Source organism: Bufo gargarizans, unplaced genomic scaffold (genome assembly GCF_014858855.1).
Source record: "Bufo gargarizans isolate SCDJY-AF-19 unplaced genomic scaffold, ASM1485885v1 fragScaff_scaffold_697_pilon:::fragment_2:::debris, whole genome shotgun sequence".
NCBI classification, from domain to species: domain Eukaryota; kingdom Metazoa; phylum Chordata; class Amphibia; order Anura; family Bufonidae; genus Bufo; species Bufo gargarizans.
In genome coordinates this window covers 568,137-588,636 of record NW_025334169.1, presented here as the reverse complement: position 1 = coordinate 588,636, position 20,500 = coordinate 568,137, and the positions used below count along the sequence as shown (strand labels likewise).

At 41.9% G+C, this 20,500-nt stretch overlaps 1 protein-coding gene across 1 annotated transcript in view; it reads right to left on the bottom strand.

The window, feature by feature from the left end:
• Positions 1-20,500, bottom strand: part of LOC122922773 (complement factor H-like) — a 243,167-nt gene that overhangs the window by 51,310 nt on the left and 171,357 nt on the right. Inside the window, exons 11-14 of the mRNA XM_044273498.1 lie at positions 14,634-14,771; positions 8,030-8,203; positions 7,402-7,575; positions 3,789-3,848 (exon numbers count right to left, since the gene is read on the bottom strand). Of these exons, the coding sequence (XP_044129433.1) occupies positions 3,789-3,848; positions 7,402-7,575; positions 8,030-8,203; positions 14,634-14,771 (546 nt within the window). The remainder of the gene's footprint in view (positions 1-3,788; positions 3,849-7,401; positions 7,576-8,029; positions 8,204-14,633; positions 14,772-20,500) is intronic.

Here is a 20,500-nt window from a genome sequence, read left to right as displayed (position 1 = left end):
TGGTAAAAACAGTTCCATGTAAAATCCACTCAAAAGACGAGGGGGCACTGCCTCTGACTGGAGAAGAAAAAGATAAATCTCCAGAAGCGTTAAAGCTTCTTAAGGGTCCATTCACACGACCGCAATTTTGTTCCGCATTTTGCGGAACGCAATTGCGGACCTATTTATTTCTATGGGGCAGCACGATGTGCTGCCTGGATCCGGAATTGCGGACCCGCACTTCGGTGTCCGCAATTCCGTTCCCGAAAAAAATAGAACATGTCCTATTCTTGTCCGCAATAGGCATTTTCTATTAAGTGCTGGCGATGTGCGGTCCTCAAAATGCGGAACGCACATCACCAACGTCCGTGTTTTGCGGATCCATGGATCCGTGGATCTGCAAAACACACACGGACGTGTGAATGGACCCTTACTGTAAGAACTGTGAATCTGTGGAATAGACTTCCTCAGGGCGTGGTCACAGCAGGAACAGTGGACAGTTTTAAAAAGGGTTTAGATTAATTCTTACAAGTAAATGACATTAATAATTATCCCTTGATTGAACTTGATTTACTTATGCCTTTTTTTAACTATGTTACTATGTAACTAGATTGGATGGCTGTGAGTGCTCCAGTTCCTGCATATTGTCTTCAACTCAGTCCTCTGTTGAAAGCGCAGAGTTGAGACCAGAGCCAAGCAGTCTGAGCCACAAGTCGTGCAGCAGTCACTTATGCTTTTTGATGACTCTGCTGGAGGGGGTTCTGTGGGATATCCACCTAGCCCTGCCCCAGAAGTGGAAGTGATTAGGTGCACTAATGCACAACCGCTTATGTTTGAGGATGAGGATGGGGAGGACCAACGCAGCATGTCTCTGATGATGACGACAAAACACAAGTGTCAGCTGCTGCGGTTTTCTATAGTGTGCAGACCGGCAAGTAGGTCAGGGTTGAGGAGGGGGTGGAAGATGTTGTGGAGGATGACAAGGTCCTAGACCCCACGTGGAATCACGGTCATCCGAGTGACATGTGCAGTTCTGAGGAAGAGATGGTGGTCATGCAGCGCCAGTCACACAGCAAAAGAGTAAGTGGGGTGCAAAACCTCAGTGGCCAGCCCCTAGCCAAGACGCCTGCAAATTCCCCCCGCGTCAAAGGACTAAGCACACCAAAGCCAGCTCGAAGGAGTTCCCTGGCGTGGCAGTTCTTCAGGCAGTGCGCTGATGAAAAGACACATGTGGTTTGCACGCTGTGCAGGCACAGCCTGAAGCAAGTCATCAAGGATCTTAACCTGAGTACCACCTGCATGACCAGACATCTAAATGCAAAGCACAAGCTGCAGTGAAGTAGACACCTGAAAAACCACAAAAGATCTGAGGCTCCTCCTGTTCTCTGTTCTGCTGCAGTCTCTGCATCTTTCTCCCCCTTTCAAGCAACAGGGCCTCCCGGTTTCCCGCAAATAAAGGATGTGACAGCAGCACCACCATCAGCAGTGTCACCGAGCATCTCCATAGAAAGAGGAAGCACCCCCCCTACACCCCAGCGAGCCCTGTCCCTGAATCCAATCATCTCCAAATTCCTGGCCTTTGAAATACTGCCATTCCGTCTGGTGGAGACGGGCACTTTTAAAAATCTTATGGTGGTGCCTATACCGAAATAAAAAATATACACTTTTGTTTTTTTAACCTCAAGACAGAGTCATTTTTCACCTTTTTGCCCACACTATTTTTGGTAATTCTGTGTCAATTTATGTGGTAATAACTTTGAAACATTTTTAAGTATCCAAGCTATTCTGAGACAGTTTTTTGTGACACATTGTACTTCATGACAATTGTTAATTTGAGTTGATATATTTTTATCTTTATTTAAAACTACATTTCTGTATAAATTTTTCTCTGAATTTATTGTTCTACATGTCTTTGATAAAAAAATTCAATAAGTGTATATTTATTGGTTTGCGCAAAAGTTATAGCGTTTACAAACTATGGTACAAAAATGTGAATTTCCGTATTTTGAAGCAGCTCTGACTTTCTGAGCACCTGTCATGTTTCCTGAGGTTCTACAATGCCCAGGCAGTAGAAACACCCCACAAATGACCATATTTCGGAAAGTAGACACCCTAAGGTATTCGCTGATGGGCATAGTGAGTTCATTGAAGTTTTTAATTTTTGTCACAAGTTAGCAGAAAATGATTTATTTATTTTTTCTTTATTTTTTTCTTACAAAGTCTCATATTCCACTAACTTGTGACAAAAAATAAAAACTTCCATGAACTCACTATGGCCATCACGAAATACCTTGGGGTGTCTTCTTTCCAAAATGGGGTCACTTGTGGGGTATTTATACTGCCCTGGCATTTTAGGGGACCTAAAGCGTGAGAAGTAGTTTTGAATCCAAATGCGTAAAAAATGCCCTGTGAAATCCTAAAGGTGCCCCTTTGAATTTGGGCCCCTTTGCGCACCTAGGCTGCAAAAAAGTGTCACACATGTGGTATCGCCGTACTCAGAAGAAGTAGGGCAAAGTGTTTTGGGGTGTATTTTTACATATACCCATGCTGGGTGAGAGAAATATCTCTGTAAAAGTCAACTTTTACCATTTTATTTATACAAAGTTGTCATTTAGATATTTCTCTCACCCAGCAAGGGTATATGTAAAAAGACACCCCAAAACACATTGCCCAACTTCTCCTGAGTGCGGCGATACCACATGTGTTATTTCAGTCAACGTTGCTCTTCTATCAGCTTGAATCAGTGGGCCCATTCTCCTCTGACCTCTAGCATCAACAAGGCATTTTCGCCCACCTGACTGCCGCATACTGGATGTTTTTCCCTTTTCACACCATTCTTTGTAAACCTTAGAAATGGTTGTGCGTGAAAATCCCAGTAACTGAGCAGATTGTGAAATACTCAGACCGGCCCGTCTGGCACCAACAACCATGCCACGCTCAAAATTGCTTAAATCACCTTTCTTTCCCATTCTGACATTCAGTTTGGAGGTCAGGAGATTGTCTTGACCAGGACCACAACCCTACATGCATTAAAGCAACTGCCATGTAATTGTGTGACTAGATAATCGCATTAATGAGAAATAGAACAGGTGTTCCTAATAATTCTTTAGGTGAGTGTATATAGCACTATATATAGTGCAATATATATTCTTTTTTAGAATATGACAAATATTTTTGAAAAAACTAATATATAGCAATATAGTGAATATTCGTAAAATACACAGACTGCAATTTAGCTAATATAATGCTATAACCAGTTTTTTTTAAAGTTGTATTTTTTCTTTAAATCTGAAGTTCATAATAGAAAAATAAATTACGACTGAAAAAAATTGTTTTTAGCACTGTATTAGCTAAATTGCAGTCTATATGTGTATTTTATGAATATTCACTATATTGCTATATATAATTTTGTTTTAGAATATGACAAATATTCTAAAAAACTAAATATATAGCAATATAGCGAATATATTCGTTATTTAGAATATTTGTTTTGCTTTTTTCCAATCTGTACAGTTGTTAGTCATACGCAAATATACAACACTGTATTCAAAATATTTGCGAATTTGAATATTTGCGCTCAACACTATGAGTCACAGCATCCGTGTAGTCGTTCTGCAAATTATAGAACATGTCCTATTCTTGTCTGTTTTGTCCAATTGTGGCATGCACATGGAAGGTATCTTGTGGATCTGCGGTTTTTGTATTGCAAAACGGATTTGGTCATGTGCATACCTCATCGGGTGCAATTTATCATTTGCTGAACATTTTTTTAGTTCAGACGCTATTGCAAATAGAGATGTACAACATACCTTGCTCTTTATTGCCATCTGATGGTTGGTCAGTGGGTTGTGGCTGGACCATTTTTTCCTCTTAAAAAAACAAAAAAAACAATAAACGGTATACAAATAAATAACTTTTTTTTCCTACCTGTTTACTAACCAACTACAAAGATTAATTTTTATTTTATTTCTCATTTCCCTCCAAGAGCTATAAGTTTTTTTTTCATTGATGTAGTCATATCAAGGATTGTTTTTTTATGGGATAAGGCCTCTTTCACACTTGCGTTGTCCGGATCCGGCGTGTACTCCACTTGCCGGAATTACACGCCGGATCCGGAAAAATGCAAGTGTACAGAAAGCATTTGAAGACAGATCCGTCTTCAAAATGCTTTCAGTGTTACTATGGCACCCAGGACGCAATTAAAGTCCTGGTTGCCATAGTAGGAGCGTGGAGTGGGGGAGCGGTATACTTACAGTCCGTGCGGCTCCAGAGTGACGTCAGAGCTCCCCATGCGCATGGATGACGTGCCATGCGATCACATGATCCAATGCGCTTGGGGCGCCCTGACGTCACTCTGGAGCGCCCCGGGAGCCACACGGACGGTAAGTATGCTGCTCCCCCGCTCCCCGCTACACTTTACCATGGCTGCCAGGACTTTAGCGTCCCGGCAGCCATGGTAACCATTCAGAAAAAGCTAAACGTCGGATCTGGCAATGCGCCGAAACGACGTTTAGCTTAAGGCCGGATCCGGATCAATGCCTTTCAATGGGCATTAATTCCGGATCCGGCCTTGCAGCAAGTCTTCAGGATTTTTGGCCGGAACAAAAAGCGCAGCATGCTGCGGTATTTTCCCTGGCCAAAAAACGTTCCGTTCCGGAACTGAAGACATCCTGATGCATCCTGAACGGATTTCACTCCATTCAGAATGCATTAGGATAAAACTGATCAGTATTCTTCCGGCATAGAGCCCCAACGACGGAACTCTATGCCGGAAGAAAAGAACGCAGATGTGAAAGAGCCCTAAGTTGTAGTTTTTAATGGTGCCATTTTGGGGTACACATAACTCACTAATTAATTTTATTAACTCTTTCTGCAAGTGGAATGGGAAAAATAGCAACACTGCCACTGAGTTTTATAAATATTGTTTAAATAACATGATAACTTTATTCTCTGGTTCATTATGATTACAGCGATACCAAATACATAGTTTTTACAATTTTTGCACAATAAAAACCCATTTAAAAAAAATATAATGTTTTTGCATCACAAGACCCATAACTTTTTTATTTTTTATTTCCATGAAGCTGTGTGAGGATTTGATTTTTGCAGGACGCTTTGTAGTCTTAATTGGTACAATTTTTAAGGTACATAACATTTTTTCAATTTTTATACCCACCAAATATATTGGGGGTGGAGGAGAAATTAATAAAACTTAACTTTTAATGGTCAAAAGTACTAAAATAAATTGTACCATATTTTTCGCCCCATAAGAAGCACTCCTCCCCGTCCCCCAGACTAGGGGGGAAATGCCCCTGGGTCTTATGGGGCGAATACTAATGAACGCTTCCATAATGGAAGTGCTCATTAGTACCGGAGGACCAGGAAGCGATGAAGGCTCTGTACTCACCGATTCCTGGTCCTTGCCTGTCGGCTGTGCAGTGGCTGCGCACAGTGTGAGGGGGCTCCGTGACCTCACGCTGTGCTAACCAGTTCACAGCACAGCCAACAGAGGAGGAAGAGGATTGCGTTGGAGGAGTGGAGCGGCGGCATCCAGGAGCAGGAGAGGTAAGTGGTTTATTTATTTTGTGATGTATGGCTGGGGGCTGCTGATTACACAGATGGCCAGGGGCTGCTGATTACATAGATGGCTGGGGGCTGCTGATTACATAGATGGCCGGGGGCTGCTGATTACACAGATGGCCGGGGGCTGCTGATTACATAGATGGCCGGGGGCTGCTGATTACATAGATGGCCGGGGGCTGCTGATTACATAGATGGCCGGGGGCTGCTGATTACATAGATGGCCGGGAGCTGCTGATTACACAGATGGCCGGGGGCTGCTGATTACATAGATGGCCGGGGGGCTGCTGATTACATAGATGGCCGGGGGCTGCTGATTACATAGATGGCCTGGGGCTGCTGATTACACAGATGGCCTGGAGCTGCTGATTACGTAGATGGCTGGGGGCTGCAGATTACATGGATGGCTGGGGGCTGCTGATTACATGGATAGCTGGGGGCTGCTGATTACATGGATAGCTGGGGGCTGCTGATTGCATAGATGACCGGGGGCTGCTGATTGCATATATGGCTGGGGGCTGCAGATTACATGGATAGCTGGGGGCTGCTGATTACATGGATAGCTGGGGGCTGCTGATTGCATATATGGCTGGGGGCTGATTAGAGGCATGGAGGACTGATATGCGGCATGGGGGTCTGATCTGAGGTCTTATTGGGGTCTTATTAACATTGGGGGTCTGATTGGTGGTCTGACCTGAGGTTTAATGAAAAATATTTTCTTCTTATTGTCCCCATCTAAAACCTAGGTGTGTCTTATATACGGTATATCCAAAATAATACACCACAGTGCAGTAACCAGGCTGGTAAACTCTCCCAATACCTAGGGCAACATTCTAGACACTTGGGCACATCCAATCCCACTGGCAGGTGTACCTCTTTCATGGGACATAGCCATCCCCTTATCATGGTGGATGGCCTATATAGTTTTTCCTAATTGCCTCTTTATTTTTAGAGAATTATTATGGAACTAGGCTTACATTTGACCAAACACAGGGGCAGGTTCTGGACGGGGTCGCCCCTCTTAGGGCAGGTGCTCTGTATTAGATAGGTAGGGCATTATAGTATTTCCCTCCATTGTAGGGTTTTTCTAGGAATAGACATCTCCCGATCCTGCCAACTCATCTGCATAAAGATGCCTGGACCACATTGTCTTCTGTGTGGTTCATCGACTATCAATTGGGTCCAGAACCAAGTGATCCCCTGTCTATTTCCGGACTCTTATTTCTGTATGCTACAGGATCCGGTAGGAGACTTATATCTGTAAGTCTGTGTTTAGCTATACTGTATGGTTACCAGCTTTTAGATAACATTTTGTAAACCTTGTCTATCACTTTTTGCATTGTGGTGTATCATTTTGGATATACATTTTATTTTGGTATTTTTGACCATTAGGTTTTATTAATTTATAAATTTCTCCTTGCCCCCAATATATTTGATGGGTATAAAAATAGTCTATATTGGGTAGGATTCAGAGGCCAAGCTACAGTGGACCCTGTACACAGTTTTTCACATAACATTTTTGGTACATTTTGATTACATTTTGTTTGTGGCAAATAAGCATGACAATTGTGTAGTGCAGATCGTTATGGATGTGGAGGAGATGTTATCTAATTTTCTCCAATAAAAAAAGTGTTTTTTCAATGGAAAAAAATGTGTATTTTCTAACTTGTATTTTTTTTTTTCATAAAAAAATGTTTTATTACTTTTATTAACCATTTAATATTCCCACAAGGGGACTATAATAGGCAATCTTTTGATCTCTTCTAAACTGCATTGCACTATTCATGTAGAACCAATGTGTCAAAAATATTCAAACTTTTTACTTTTGTAATGTAAACTCACCTTTACAGGTGGGTAAAAGTGGATTCCAGCCTCCTTCTGTGCAAACGCTTTCCAGGGATCCAGATCTAACAAAGCGTTCCTTGCACGAAAATGATACCTTCTTGTTAATTTTATAACTATGAGCAAAGGGGCTTGGTATGATATTTGAAGACTCTGGAATGGTGCACTCAATATCTAAAGGAAAAAATATAAATTTTAAAATACTTTTAACTGTCTGAATAGAAACATGGGGGACTATATTAGGACTAAAACAAGGGACTATAATAGGCAATCTTTTGCAAAATACATTGCACTATTCATGTAGTGAATGATACATTTTGATTACATTTTGTTTGTGGCAAATAAGCATGACAATTGTGTAGTGCAGATCGTTATGGATGTGGAGGAGATGTTATCTAATTTTCTCCAATTAAAAAAGTGTTTTTTCAATGGAAAAAAATGTGTATTTTCTAACTTGGATTTTTTTTCCATAAAAAAATGTTTTATTACTTTTATTAACCATTTAATATTCCCACAAGGGGGCTATAATAGGCAATCTTTTGATCTCTTCTAAACTGCATTGCACTATTCATGTAGAACCAATGTGTCAAAAATATTCAAACTTTTTACTTTTGTAATGTAAACTCACCTTTACAGGTGGGTAAAAGTGGATTCCAGCCTCCTTCTGTGCAAACGCTTTCCAGGGATCCAGATCTAACAAAGCGTTCCTTGCAAGAAAATGATACCTTCTTGTTAATTTTATAACTATGAGCAAAAGGGCTTGGTACGATATTTGAAGACTCTGGAATGGTGCACACAATATCTAAAGGAAAAAATATAAATTTTAAAATACTTTTAACTGTCTGAATAGAAACATGGGGCAACCTTGTTAATCGTCATGATTTTCCTGTATAAATCGTTGGTTGTTACGATAAAAAATGTCAGTTAAATATATCATATAGGAGACACACACAGTGATATTTGAGAAGTTAAATTAAGTTTATTGGATTTACAGAAAGCGTGCTATAATTGTTTAAACAAAATTAGGCAGGTGCATAAATTTGGGCACCACAAAAAAGAAATGAAATCAATATTTAGTAGATCCTCCTTTTGCAGAAATTATAGCCTCTAAATGCTTCCTGTAGGTTCCAATGAGAGTCTGGATTCTGGTTGAAGGTATTTTGGACCATTTCTCTTTACAAAACATCTTTACAAAATACCTTTCCTTCTGAACTGGGACTAGAACAGTTCAGAAGGAAAGGTGTAGAGTAAAAAATATACATAAACCTCTCAAATGTATGTATACTAATGCCAGAAGCCTGACTAATAAAACTGGTGAACTGGAATTAGTGATGTGTGAGGAGGACTATGACATAGTGCGAATAACTGAGACATGGCTGGATGATAGCTATGACTGGGCAGTTATTGTACAGGGTTACAGCCTGTTTAGAAAGGATCGTCAAAACCGGAGAGGGGGAGGGGTTTGCCTTTATGTAAAGTCCTGTCTAAAGCCCACACTCCGGGAAGATATAAGTGAGGGACATGAACATGTGGAGTCACTGTGGGTAGAGATACATGGCGCTAAAAACAATAATAAATTACTAATAGGAGTTTACTATAAACCACCTAATATACCAGAGTCCACAGAAAATCTACTACTAAACGAGATAGACAAGGCGGCAAATGATAATGAGGTGGTTATTATGGGGGACTTCAACTACCCAGATATAGACTGGAAAACTGAAACTTGTATATCTCATAAAGGAAACAGGTTCTTGGCAATAACCAAAGACAATTACCTCTCCCAACTGGTTCAGGACCCGACTAGAGGGACGGCCATACTGGACTTAGTATTAACCAATAGGCCTGACAGAACAACAGACGTGCAGGTTGGGGGACACCTGGGAAATAGTGACCACAAAGTAATAACCTTCCAATTATCACTCAAAAGAGCGTTTCTACAGGGAGGAACAAAAATACCAAACTTCAAAAAAGCTAAATTTAGCCAACTAAGAGAGGACATAGGCCTAACTAAATGGGATAAAATCCTCACAGATAGAAATACAGCCACAAAATGGGATATCTTTAAAAGCATCCTAAAATCTCAGTGTGAGAGGTACATACCGTATGGGAATAAAAGGTTAAGGAACAAAAAGAAACCAATGTGGATAAACAGAACTGTAAAGAAAGCAATACATGACAAAAAGAAAGCATATAAAACACTAATACAGGAAGGTAGCTTGGAAGCACTAAAAAACTATAAGGAAAAAAATAGAACATGTAAAAAACGAATAAAAGCGGCCAAACTAGAGACCGAGAGATTAATTGCCAAAGAGAGTAAAACTAACCCTAAAATGTTCTTCAATTATATAAATGCTAAAAAGTATAAATCTGAAGGTGTCGGCCCGTCAAAGAGTAATGCGGGGGGAGTCGCAGAGACCGACGAGGAGAAAGCAAAGCTGTTAAATATTTTTTTCTCCAATGTATTCACTGAGGAAAATAAACTGTCAGATGACATGCCGAATGTTGAAATAAATTCCCCATTAAAAGTGTCCTGTCTGACCCAGGAAGAAGTACAACAGCGACTTAAAAAGATTAAAATAGACAAATCGCCAGGACCGGATGGCATACACCCCCGTATCCTAAAGGAATTAAGTAATGTCATAGCCAGACCCTTATTTCTGATATTTGCAGATTCTATATTGACAGGGAATGCTCGGACTGGGAGAAAACGTCTGTAAGTGGGTAAGTAACTGGCTCAATGATAGAAAACAGAGGGTGGTTATTAATGGTAAATACTCAGATTGGGTCACTGTCACTAGTGGAGTACCTCAGGGGTCAGTATTGGGCCCTATTCTCTTCAATATATTTTTTTATGATCTTGAAGAAGGCTTGCATAGTAAAATATACATTTTCGCAGATGACACTGAACTGTGTAAAGTAATTAACACTGATGAGGACAGTATACTACTACAGAGCGATCTGGATAGATTGGAGGCTTGGGCAGATAAGTGGCAGATGAGGTTTAACACTGACAAATGTAAAGTTATGCACATGGGAAGGAATAATGCAAGTCACCTGTACTTATTAAATGGTAAAACACTCAGTAACACTGACATGGAAAAATATCTAGGAATTTTAATAAACAGCAAACTAAGCTGCAAAAAACAGTGTCAGGCAGCTGCTGCCAAGGCCAATAAGATAATGGGTTGCATCAAAAGGGGCATATATGCCCGTGATGAGAACATAGTCCTACCAATTTACAAATCGCTAGTCAGACCACACATGGAGTACTGTGTACAGTTCTGGGCTCCTGTAAACAAGGCAGACATAGCAGAGCTGGAGAGGGTCCAGAGGAGGGCAACTAAAGTAATAACTGGAATGGGGCAACTACGGTACCCTGAAAGATTATCAAAATTAGGGTTATTCACTTTAGAAAAAAGACGACTGAGAGGAGATCTAATTAATATGTATAAATATATCAGGGGTCAGTACAGAGATCTATCCCATCATCTATTCATTCCCAGGACGGTGACTGTGACGAGGGGACATCCTCTGCGTCTGGAGGAAAGAAGGTTTGTACACAAACATAGAAGAGGATTCTTTACTGTAAGAGCAGTGAGACTATGGAACTCTCTGCCTGAGGTGGTGGTGATGGTGAGTACAATAAAGGAATTCAAGAGGGGCCTGGATGTATTTCTGGAGCGTAATAATATTACAGGCTATAGCTACTAGAGAGAGATCGTTGATCCAGGGAGTTATTCTGATTGCCTGATTGGAGTCGGGAAGGAATTTGTATTCCCCTAAAGTGAGGAAAATTGGCTTCTACCTCAAAGGTTTTTTTTGCCTTCCTCTGTATCAACTTAAAGGATGACAGGCCGAACTGGATGGACAAATGTCTTTTTTCGGCCTTATGTACTATGTTACTATGTTACTATGTTATTCATGTTTGATGGTTTCCAAGCATGGACAGCTCTCTTTAAGTCACACCACAATTTTTTAATTATATTCAGGTCTGGGGACTGAGATGGCCATTCCAGAACGTTGTACTTGTTCCTCTGCATAAATGCCTTAGTGGATTTTGAGCAGTGTTTAGGGTCGTTATCTTGTTGAAAGATCCAGCCCCGACGCAGCTTCAGCTTTGTCACTGATTCCTGGACATTGGTTTCCAGAATCTGCTGGTACTGAGTGGAATACATGCGTCCCTCAACTTTGACAAGATTCCCAGTCCCTGCACTGGCCACAAAGCCCCACAGCAGGTGTTTTTCTTGGAATGCTGTGTTCTTTTTCCTCCATGCATAATGCCCCTTGTTATGGCCAAATAACTCAATTTTAATTTCATTAGTCCACAGCACCTTATTCCAAAATGAAGCTGGCTTGTCCAAATGTGCTTTAGCACACCTCAAGCGGCACTTTTTGTGCTGTGGGCTTTCTCTGCATCACTCTCGCATACAGCATCTCCTTGTGTAAAGTGCGCCGAATGGTTGAACGATGCACAGTGACTCCATCTGCAACAAGATGATGTTGTAGGTCTTTGGTGTTGGTCTGTGGGTTGACTCTGACTGTTCTCTTCATTCGTCGCTTCTGTCTATCCGAGATTTTTCTTGGTCTGCCACTTCGAGCCTTAACTTGAACTGAGCCTGTTGTCTTCCATTTCCTCAATCTGTTCCTAACTGTGGAAACAGACAGCTGAAATCTCTGAGACAGCTTTCTGCATCCTTCCCCTAAACCATGATGGTGAACATTCTTTGTCTTCAGGTCATTTGAGAGTTGTTTTGAGACCACCATGTTGCTACTCTTCAGAGAAAATTAAAAGAGGAGGGAAACTTACAATTGACCCCCTTAAATACTCTTTCTCATAATTGGATTCACCTGTGTATGTAGGTCAGGGGTCACTGAGCTTACCAAGCCAATTTGAGTTCCAATAATTAGTTCTAAAGGTTTTGGAATCAATAAAATTACAACAGTGCCCAAATTTATGCACCTGCCTAATTATGTTTAAACAATTATAGCACACTTTCTGTAAATCCAATAAACTACATTTCACTTCTCAAATATCACTGTGTGTGTCTCCTATATGATATATTTAACTGACATTTTTTATCGTAACAACCAACGATTTATACAGGAAAATCATGACGATTAACAAGGTTGCCCAAACTTTCGCATCCCACTGTATATATATATATATATATATATATATATATATGTATATACATATATATATATATATATATATATTACCCCCCCCCCCCACCCCCCCACATGTCAGTCTCTTTTCTGGGCTTCTGGCCCTTTCAGGCTTCCGGCCCTTTAACTCCAGCACAGCAGGATTCAGTAGCACCTGCTCTTTCTCGTCATTGCCCTTTTCTCATGGACAACTTGCGCGCATCCTCCACCAATTGTAAGGGGTAGCTCTCTTTCACTGCGGTCGCAACCACACACTTCTTCACGGACAGCAGGATTTAGGGCCAAACTGTGCTTTATTGAGACACACGGCTTAACGAAAAACATACAAAGCCAAAATAAAATACCTTGCCTGTCTGGGTTTTACCTAAACATAGGTTTCCCTGATTTACCTCTAAGTACCGCTTAGGGTTAGGGTCTCAGGCTCCAAGCCTTAGCAGGTTCTGCTCATCAAGCATCAGTCCACACAGGGGAGAGATCAAGCTTCACATAGCCTTGTGGCCCCTCAGCCCTCCTGACTGAGACCACATATAGAGCCTCTGCTCCAGGTTCACAGACACTCCCCCCAGACTGACACACTGAGGGTGGATTTATGCTAGCCTGATTACAGTAGGCTTCACCTGCGACCACCTTCCTGCTAGGGAAAAACCTGCCCCGGACTTGGGGAAGGGGGGAAGGTGGATTGGGAGGTCCCACTGCAAAAACCTACCATCCCAATCCAAGTAAAATTCAGCCCGGAATAAAGAAAGAAAAATAGCTCCAGCAACTATATTTACTGAAGCCAGTGTCATTCTGGATTTCACCCACTTCAGCCAGTTGAGGAACCTAGGAGAGATATTCCCCCCTTCCAGGAATTTCCCATACATTTTACAGTTCACAATACCAACAGCCATCAGCAATGTGAGAAGCTATACACTCCTGTTTATGTGTGTCTGAAGGTCATACGGTATGTACAGAGCTTAGAAAAAGAGCTGTAGTCAATGTCTCCCCTACAGTAACTTTCGCTGCATACGTTTAAGCCCTAGCGCATTCATCTGAGATGGCTTTTTAATCATTGGAGGTATTTTAGGGAATTTAATTTAAAATAACTGTATATTGCTGGCTGAGTTCAGAATATCATTTCTGCTAACAGTGTACAATGGACCAGCTAATATCCTCTGATCTGATTGGCTGTCAGGCTGGTTACACGACATTGTGGGCAATTCTGCCAGCCAGGGACATCTGCATCTCCCTGCCCTGTTTCCCTCACCAGTGTACTGAATTTGAAGTGTAAAATGGCAAGGCTGTTTTTCCTAATTGAATAGCCAGAACTTTGTATTAGTGTGGAAATATAATGTTTGTGATATTCATAATGAATCTAGCTTGTTTCAAACCAATTCTCTAATTTCTACTTACAAATAAGGTCTAAAAAAATATAGGGGTTGTGCATCTGACTTTACTTTCAAAGAGCAAACCAATCAAATGTTACACAGCAGAGATAAAAGTGCATGTTACATAACTATCTGGTTTTCATAAATTATCATCGCTAATGGAAAGCAAGGAAGCAAAAATAAAATTTTGTGTTGGTCCCTAAGGGGATATTCTCCATGTCGGACATTTATGATGCACACTTGTCTCTAGAATGGTGATCCTCTGACCTTGTACCTCTTCACCCCCATCCCATTGGTCATCTCATCCAAGCTGCAAGAAAGCAAGGTACAAAAACAACCAAGTGTATTGTCCTATGCTGTTACAGTAACTCCTGTAGAAGTGAAGTAGTAGCAGTACAGCATAGCAAGCTATACTTTCTCTGTAACTTATGAGGTGCAGAAACAGCATGGATCACTGTGCTACGATGTTCCCATGACTCCTGTTCACTTTTATTGGAGTTACAGTAGCGCATGATTCTCATGGTATTTTTTTAGCTAGCCAAGAAAACGATGCAGTGTGGACCCACCACATGTGACAGTACCATAAGAGTGCAGAGTTAAAGAGCAGTCAAGCAACAAGAAATGTAGAAAGTAGACAGTGGGTCATGATTTAAGTCAAATTATTTAATAATACTTGCATTTTCACTATAGACTTACCTTGACATTCACGCGGTGGACCCCAGCCATAATAATAACACTGGCCAATGTCACTTCTTGGCTTTTTCCCAGAGGGACATCTATATTCAATAGTATCCCCATCGTTAAATGATCGGCGATTATATTCACAAGTAATAGCTGATGGAAAAAACACATAAATTACTCATTTTTTTCAAATATTAATTGACATTAGGTATAGAAAAAGTGCATTGGGAAAAAGGTCAGTGTTCAGTACATAAAGTATACTGTATAGGGTGGAGCTTTGGTCTTTGAGAGCTCTGTATGTTAAGAGAATCTATCGCTGTAAATTCTGTCCCATGGATGCACAAACAGTAGAAATTCTTTGAGACAGACGCCCACAGAAAAGAACAATAAACATAAGATATAAGATAACTGAAAATGTGTCACAGAGCATCGGGTCTCGATAAAAGAATCGTCTTTTCAAATATTTGGACTTTTGAAGTTGCTTAAAGGGGTTGTCCCATTTCGGTATTTTATGGTTAGGATAGAAAGAACCCCAGTAAGCGCCAGCCAGGGGAGACGGAGTTTCAGAAACAACCTAAGTGACTGTACTACTTTTTTTTACTTAGCTCCCATTCACTGCTATGGAAACAACAGAGCACCAGACTGCCTTTAACCCCTTAAGGACCCTGCCATTTTTCACCTTAAGGACCAGGCCATTTTTAGCAAATCTGACATATGTCAATTTATGTGGTATTAACTTTAAAACGCTTTTACTTATCCAGGCCATTCTGAGATAGTTTTCTCGTCACATATTGTGCTTCAAGACAGTGGTAAAATGGAGTCAAAAAATGTCATTTTTATTTATAAGAAAATACCAAATATACATAAAAAAATTTGAAAGATTAGCAAATTTCTATTTCTCTACTTTCATAATAGATAGTAATACCTCCAAACATAGTTATTACTTTACATTCCCCATATGTCTACTTCGTGATTGGATCATTTTGAAAATTACATTTTGTTTTTTGGGAACGTTAGAAGGCTTAGAAGTTTGGAAGCAAATCTTAAAATTTTTAAGAACATTTCCAAACCCCAAAATTTTTTCAGGACCAGTTCAGTTATGAAGTCATTTTCTTGAGCTTACATATTAGAAACCACCCATAAATCACCCCATTTTAGAAACGACACCCCTCAAATTATTCAAAACTGATTTTACAAACTTTGTTAACCCTTTAGTTGCCCCACGGGAATTTAATGAAAATGTGAATTACATTTTAAAAATTCACTTTTATTAGCAGATTTAAAATTGTAATCAATTTTTTTCTGCAACACATCAAAGGTTAACAACCAAACAAAACTCAATCTATTACCCTGTAATCTGGAGTTTACAGAAACACCCAAAGTGTGCTCAAAAACTGATGGATGGCCGCAAGGCAGGCTTCAGAGTGGAAGGAGCACCATATGGCTTTTGTAGAGCGGATGTTACTGGAATGGTAATTAGGAGCCATGTCGCATATGAAGACACCCTGACAGGGGAGGGCTGGGAGGGGGGGCAGGGAGGCAATTGCCCCCCAGGCCGCTGGGCCGTCTTTAACTAATTATTATTATTTTTTAATTCCTCAGGGCCGCACCGCCAATCACCATAGGCGGCGCGGCCCTGGCTCTAATTGCCGGGGGGGGGGGGGGGCAGTAAGAGATGAGCGCTTCCATTGTGGAAGCGTTAATCTCCATATTCATCTGTAGCAGGGGAGGGAGAGGCTGCAGGCACTAATGCCTGCAGCCTATCAGAGGCCGGCTCAGGCGGCGTGATGACAGAATTATCATCGCGCCGCCTAAGCCGCGCAGCACACAGCGGGGGACACAGGCCGGAAGAGGCCTGCATCGCATCACTGCTGTTGGAGGTAAGTTTTAGTGTTTTTTGTTTTTTTCTTTGTGGGGGAAGCTGGCACTATGGGGGCATCTGGCATTTCTTACAGCCCCATTTGTTTTGGGGTAGCACTCTGGGGGCATTTATTTCTTGCCAATTTTTGGGGGGGCACTATGGGGGCATTTCTTACTGGCACAATTATAGTGGGGCACCATGGGGGAGAGGACCACTATGGGGCATCTGGGGGCTCTAAAGGGGCTTTTTTATTGGCACATTATGGGGTGCACTATAGGGTAAAGCGGCACTATGGGGCATCTGTTGGCACTATAGGGGCATTATTTGGGGGCACTATGGGGAAGTGGGGGCTCTAAAGGGTCCTTTTTTTATTGGCACATTATGGGGGGCACTATGGCATTTGGTGGCACTAAGGGGGCATTTTTTACTTGCACATTATGGAAGGCACTACAGGAGAGAGCGGCGGCACTATGTGGCATTATTTGGGGGCACTATGGGGGAGTGGAGTACTATTGGGGCATCTGGTGCAACTAAGAAGGGGCATTTTTTACTGGCACATTATGGGGGAAAGGAGCACTTTAGGGACATCTGATGGGAGCACTAAAAAGGGGCATTTTTTGCTGGCATATTATGGGGGACACTATGGGGAAGGGGGAGAGGAGCACTATGAGGGCATTTACCGGGGCACTATATAGGGGTATTTTATACTGGCATACATTATGGGGACATTAGCTCAACTGCGGGCACTAAGCGGGGGTATTTCATGTACTGTCATATTATAGGGAGAATTATTACTACTAGGAGGTATTATGCGGAGCTTTACTACTACTGGGGGGCTATGAGGAACATGATTACTAGGGCACTATAGGGGCATTATTACTACTAAGTGTGCTCTGGCAGAGAATTATTTCTATTGGTGGGATTTTGGGGAGCACTGTTACTTTGGGGGGCACCCTGGCACAGTATCAGCTTAGCACAATTATTTTTGGGGGACATTATTATCTTTATACTATTAGTGTCTGGGCACAGTTATTTTTTAGAGCACTGTGTGCCAATAATTGTTGAAGGGGGCACTATCTGTGTGGTAGTAGTATTTCCAGGGGGACTGTTTCTGCAGTATAGTATTAGGGGTGGCAGGAAAGGGTGTTCAGAAGATGTGAAGATGATGGAAATGTGGGAAACTAATGTCTGTTTCTCAATCTCTGCAGAGACGGGAGCTGGCTGAAAAATCAGCATGGTGGTCTGGTCTGAATGGAGAAGATAAAGAAAGAGAACGTCTACAACAAAGGTGACAGCACTGGATGTAGGAGGTATGGGGGGCTATGCAGGAGAGGAGATGCTCCGGCTCCTCCTCCTGCTATTTGCAGAAGGAGGATTCAGAGCTGGGTGAGGACTGCCAAAGGGGGCAGCAGGCCACGGGCGGGTGGCAGATGGTGGGAGGAACCACAAGCCCTGAGCAGGATCTGGGGAGGAAGGAGAGCAGAGGAGCTTCCTGGCTGTAGCCTGCTGTTTATTGTATAATGTGAAGCAGGCAGTGCAGCCAGGACAGGCCTCCCCTCTCCGTATGATGTGTAGAAACAGGCCTCAACTATAGAATTTCAGCTGTACAGTGTGTATTGGAAGTGGCCTATTATATGTAGGAAGGGCTTTTAATAATGGGCGGGGCTAAAAATGGGCCACTTGACTGGATTTGCCCCCCAGGACTAAGGCTGCCAGCCCTCCCCTGCACCCTGAGGTGGCCCTAAAGTAGAAACCCCCCAAAAGTTACCCCATTCCAGAAACTACACCCCTCAAGGAATATTTCAAGATGTGTAGTGAGCACTTTGACCCATCAGGCATTTCACAGAATTAGGAAACGCTTGGTTTTAAAAATGAAAAATTATTTTTTTTTCCAGAAAAAGTTGCTTTACACCCGCATGTTACACTTTAAGGGAAAACAGGACAAAATTCACCCCACATTTTGTTCCCCATTTCACCCTTAATACGCCAACACCCCATAAGTGCTCAAAACATTATGTATGGCCGCAAAGCAGACTTCAGATTGTTAGGAGCACCATATGGCTTTTGGAGAGTGGATTTTGCTGGAATGGTAATTATGAGCTATGTCTCATATGAAGACACCCTGAGGTGGCCCTAAAGTAGAAACCCCCAAAAATTCACCCCATTCCGGAAACTAAACCACTCAAGGAACATTTCAAGGTGTGTAGTGAATACTTTGACCCATCGGGCGTTTCACAGAATTAGGAAACGCTTGGCTGTGAAAATGAAAAATTTTAATCTTTTGCAGAAAAAAGTTGCTTTACACCCACATTTTACACTTTCACAAGGGAAAACAGGACAACATTCACACCACATTTTGTTCACGATTTCCCCCCGAATACACCAACACACCTATGTGCTCAAAAAATTATGTATGGGTGCATGGCATGGGTCCAAAAGGGAAGTAGCACCATAGAGCTTTTGAAGGACAGATTTTGCAGGATTGGCTTTTGTGAGTAGCATATGAAAACACCCTGAGGTACCCCTAGAGTGAAAACCCCCCAAAAGTAACCCAATTCTGGAAACTACACCCCTCAAGGAATATTTCAAGATGTGTAGTGAGAACTTTGTCCTCAAAGGTGATTCATGGAATTGGCTGTAATAATGAAAAATGTAAATTTTTTCCAGAAAAATTGACTTTAGGCCCAAATTTTTTTACTTTCACAAGGGGGACCTGGAGAAAATGCACCCCATAATGTATTACCCATTTTCTCCTGATTACAGCAATACCCAATATGTGCTTGTAGACTGCTATATGGCCGTACCACAGAGGTCAGAATGAAAGGAACACTGAATGGCTTCTGGAAGGCAGATTTCTCCGGAATAATTAACAGGCGCCATCTTGCAATTGAACACACCCTGAGGTGGCCCTAGAGTGGAAACCCCCAAAAAGTCACCCGATTCCGGAAACTACACACCTCAAGGAATATTTCAAGGTGTGTAGTGAGCATGTTGACCCATGGGGCGTTTCACAGAATTAGGAAATACTTGGCTGTGCAAATGAAAAATGATTTTGTTTTCCAGAAAAAGTTGCTTTAAACCCACATTTTACACTTTCACAAGGGGTAACAGGACAAAATGCACCCCACATTTTGTTTCCCATTTCCCCCGAATATGCCAACACCCCATATGTGCTCAAAATATGATGTATGACCGCACGGCAGGCTTCAGAGTGGAAGGAGCATCATATGGCAGTTAGGAGAGAAGATTTAGCTGGAATGGCAATTGGGAGCTATGTGGCATATGAAAACACCCTGAGGTAGCCCTACAGTGGAAACCCCCAAAAAGTGACCCCATTCTGGAAATGACACCCCTCAAGGAAGATTTCAAGGTGTGTAGTGTGCACTTTGACCCATCAGGCGGTTCACATAATTAGTATACGCTTGGTGGTAAAAATAAAAAATTACATTTTTTTCCAGAAAAACCATCTCTTGGAACTGAAGGAAAGTTACTCTGTGGCCTGAAGATTGAAATAGGATGTACGCATTGCACATTGCCATCTTTGCAATGTGTGCGGCCAGCTTTTTGTACCACACTTTTGTTTTTCGTGTGGCACTGTAGGGCTTCAGAGGTTGATCTGCAAGATCCATCCCTCCCATGTGCCTGTTGTAATCAAGGATGCAGTCTGGCTTGTTGACAGTGGTAGTGGTACCTCATACAGCGGCAGGGGAGCTGGCGCTAGTGTGAATGGTGGTCAGTACAAGGACGTCCCTCTTGTCCTTGTACTTAACCACCAGCATATTTTCATTGCAGAGAGCCCTACTTACACCCATTCTCAGTGGTTGCACTACCAGGGATCTAGGAAGGCGTCTCTGATTTTTGCGTACTGTGCCGCAAGCCACAGTACCCCTGGCAGTTAGGGACCTGAATAGGGGTATGCTGGTATAATGGTTATCCACATAGAGGTGGTAACCCTTATCCAGCAGTGGGTGCAGTAATTCCCACACAATCTTCCCACTAACTCTTCGGACGGGGGAGCATT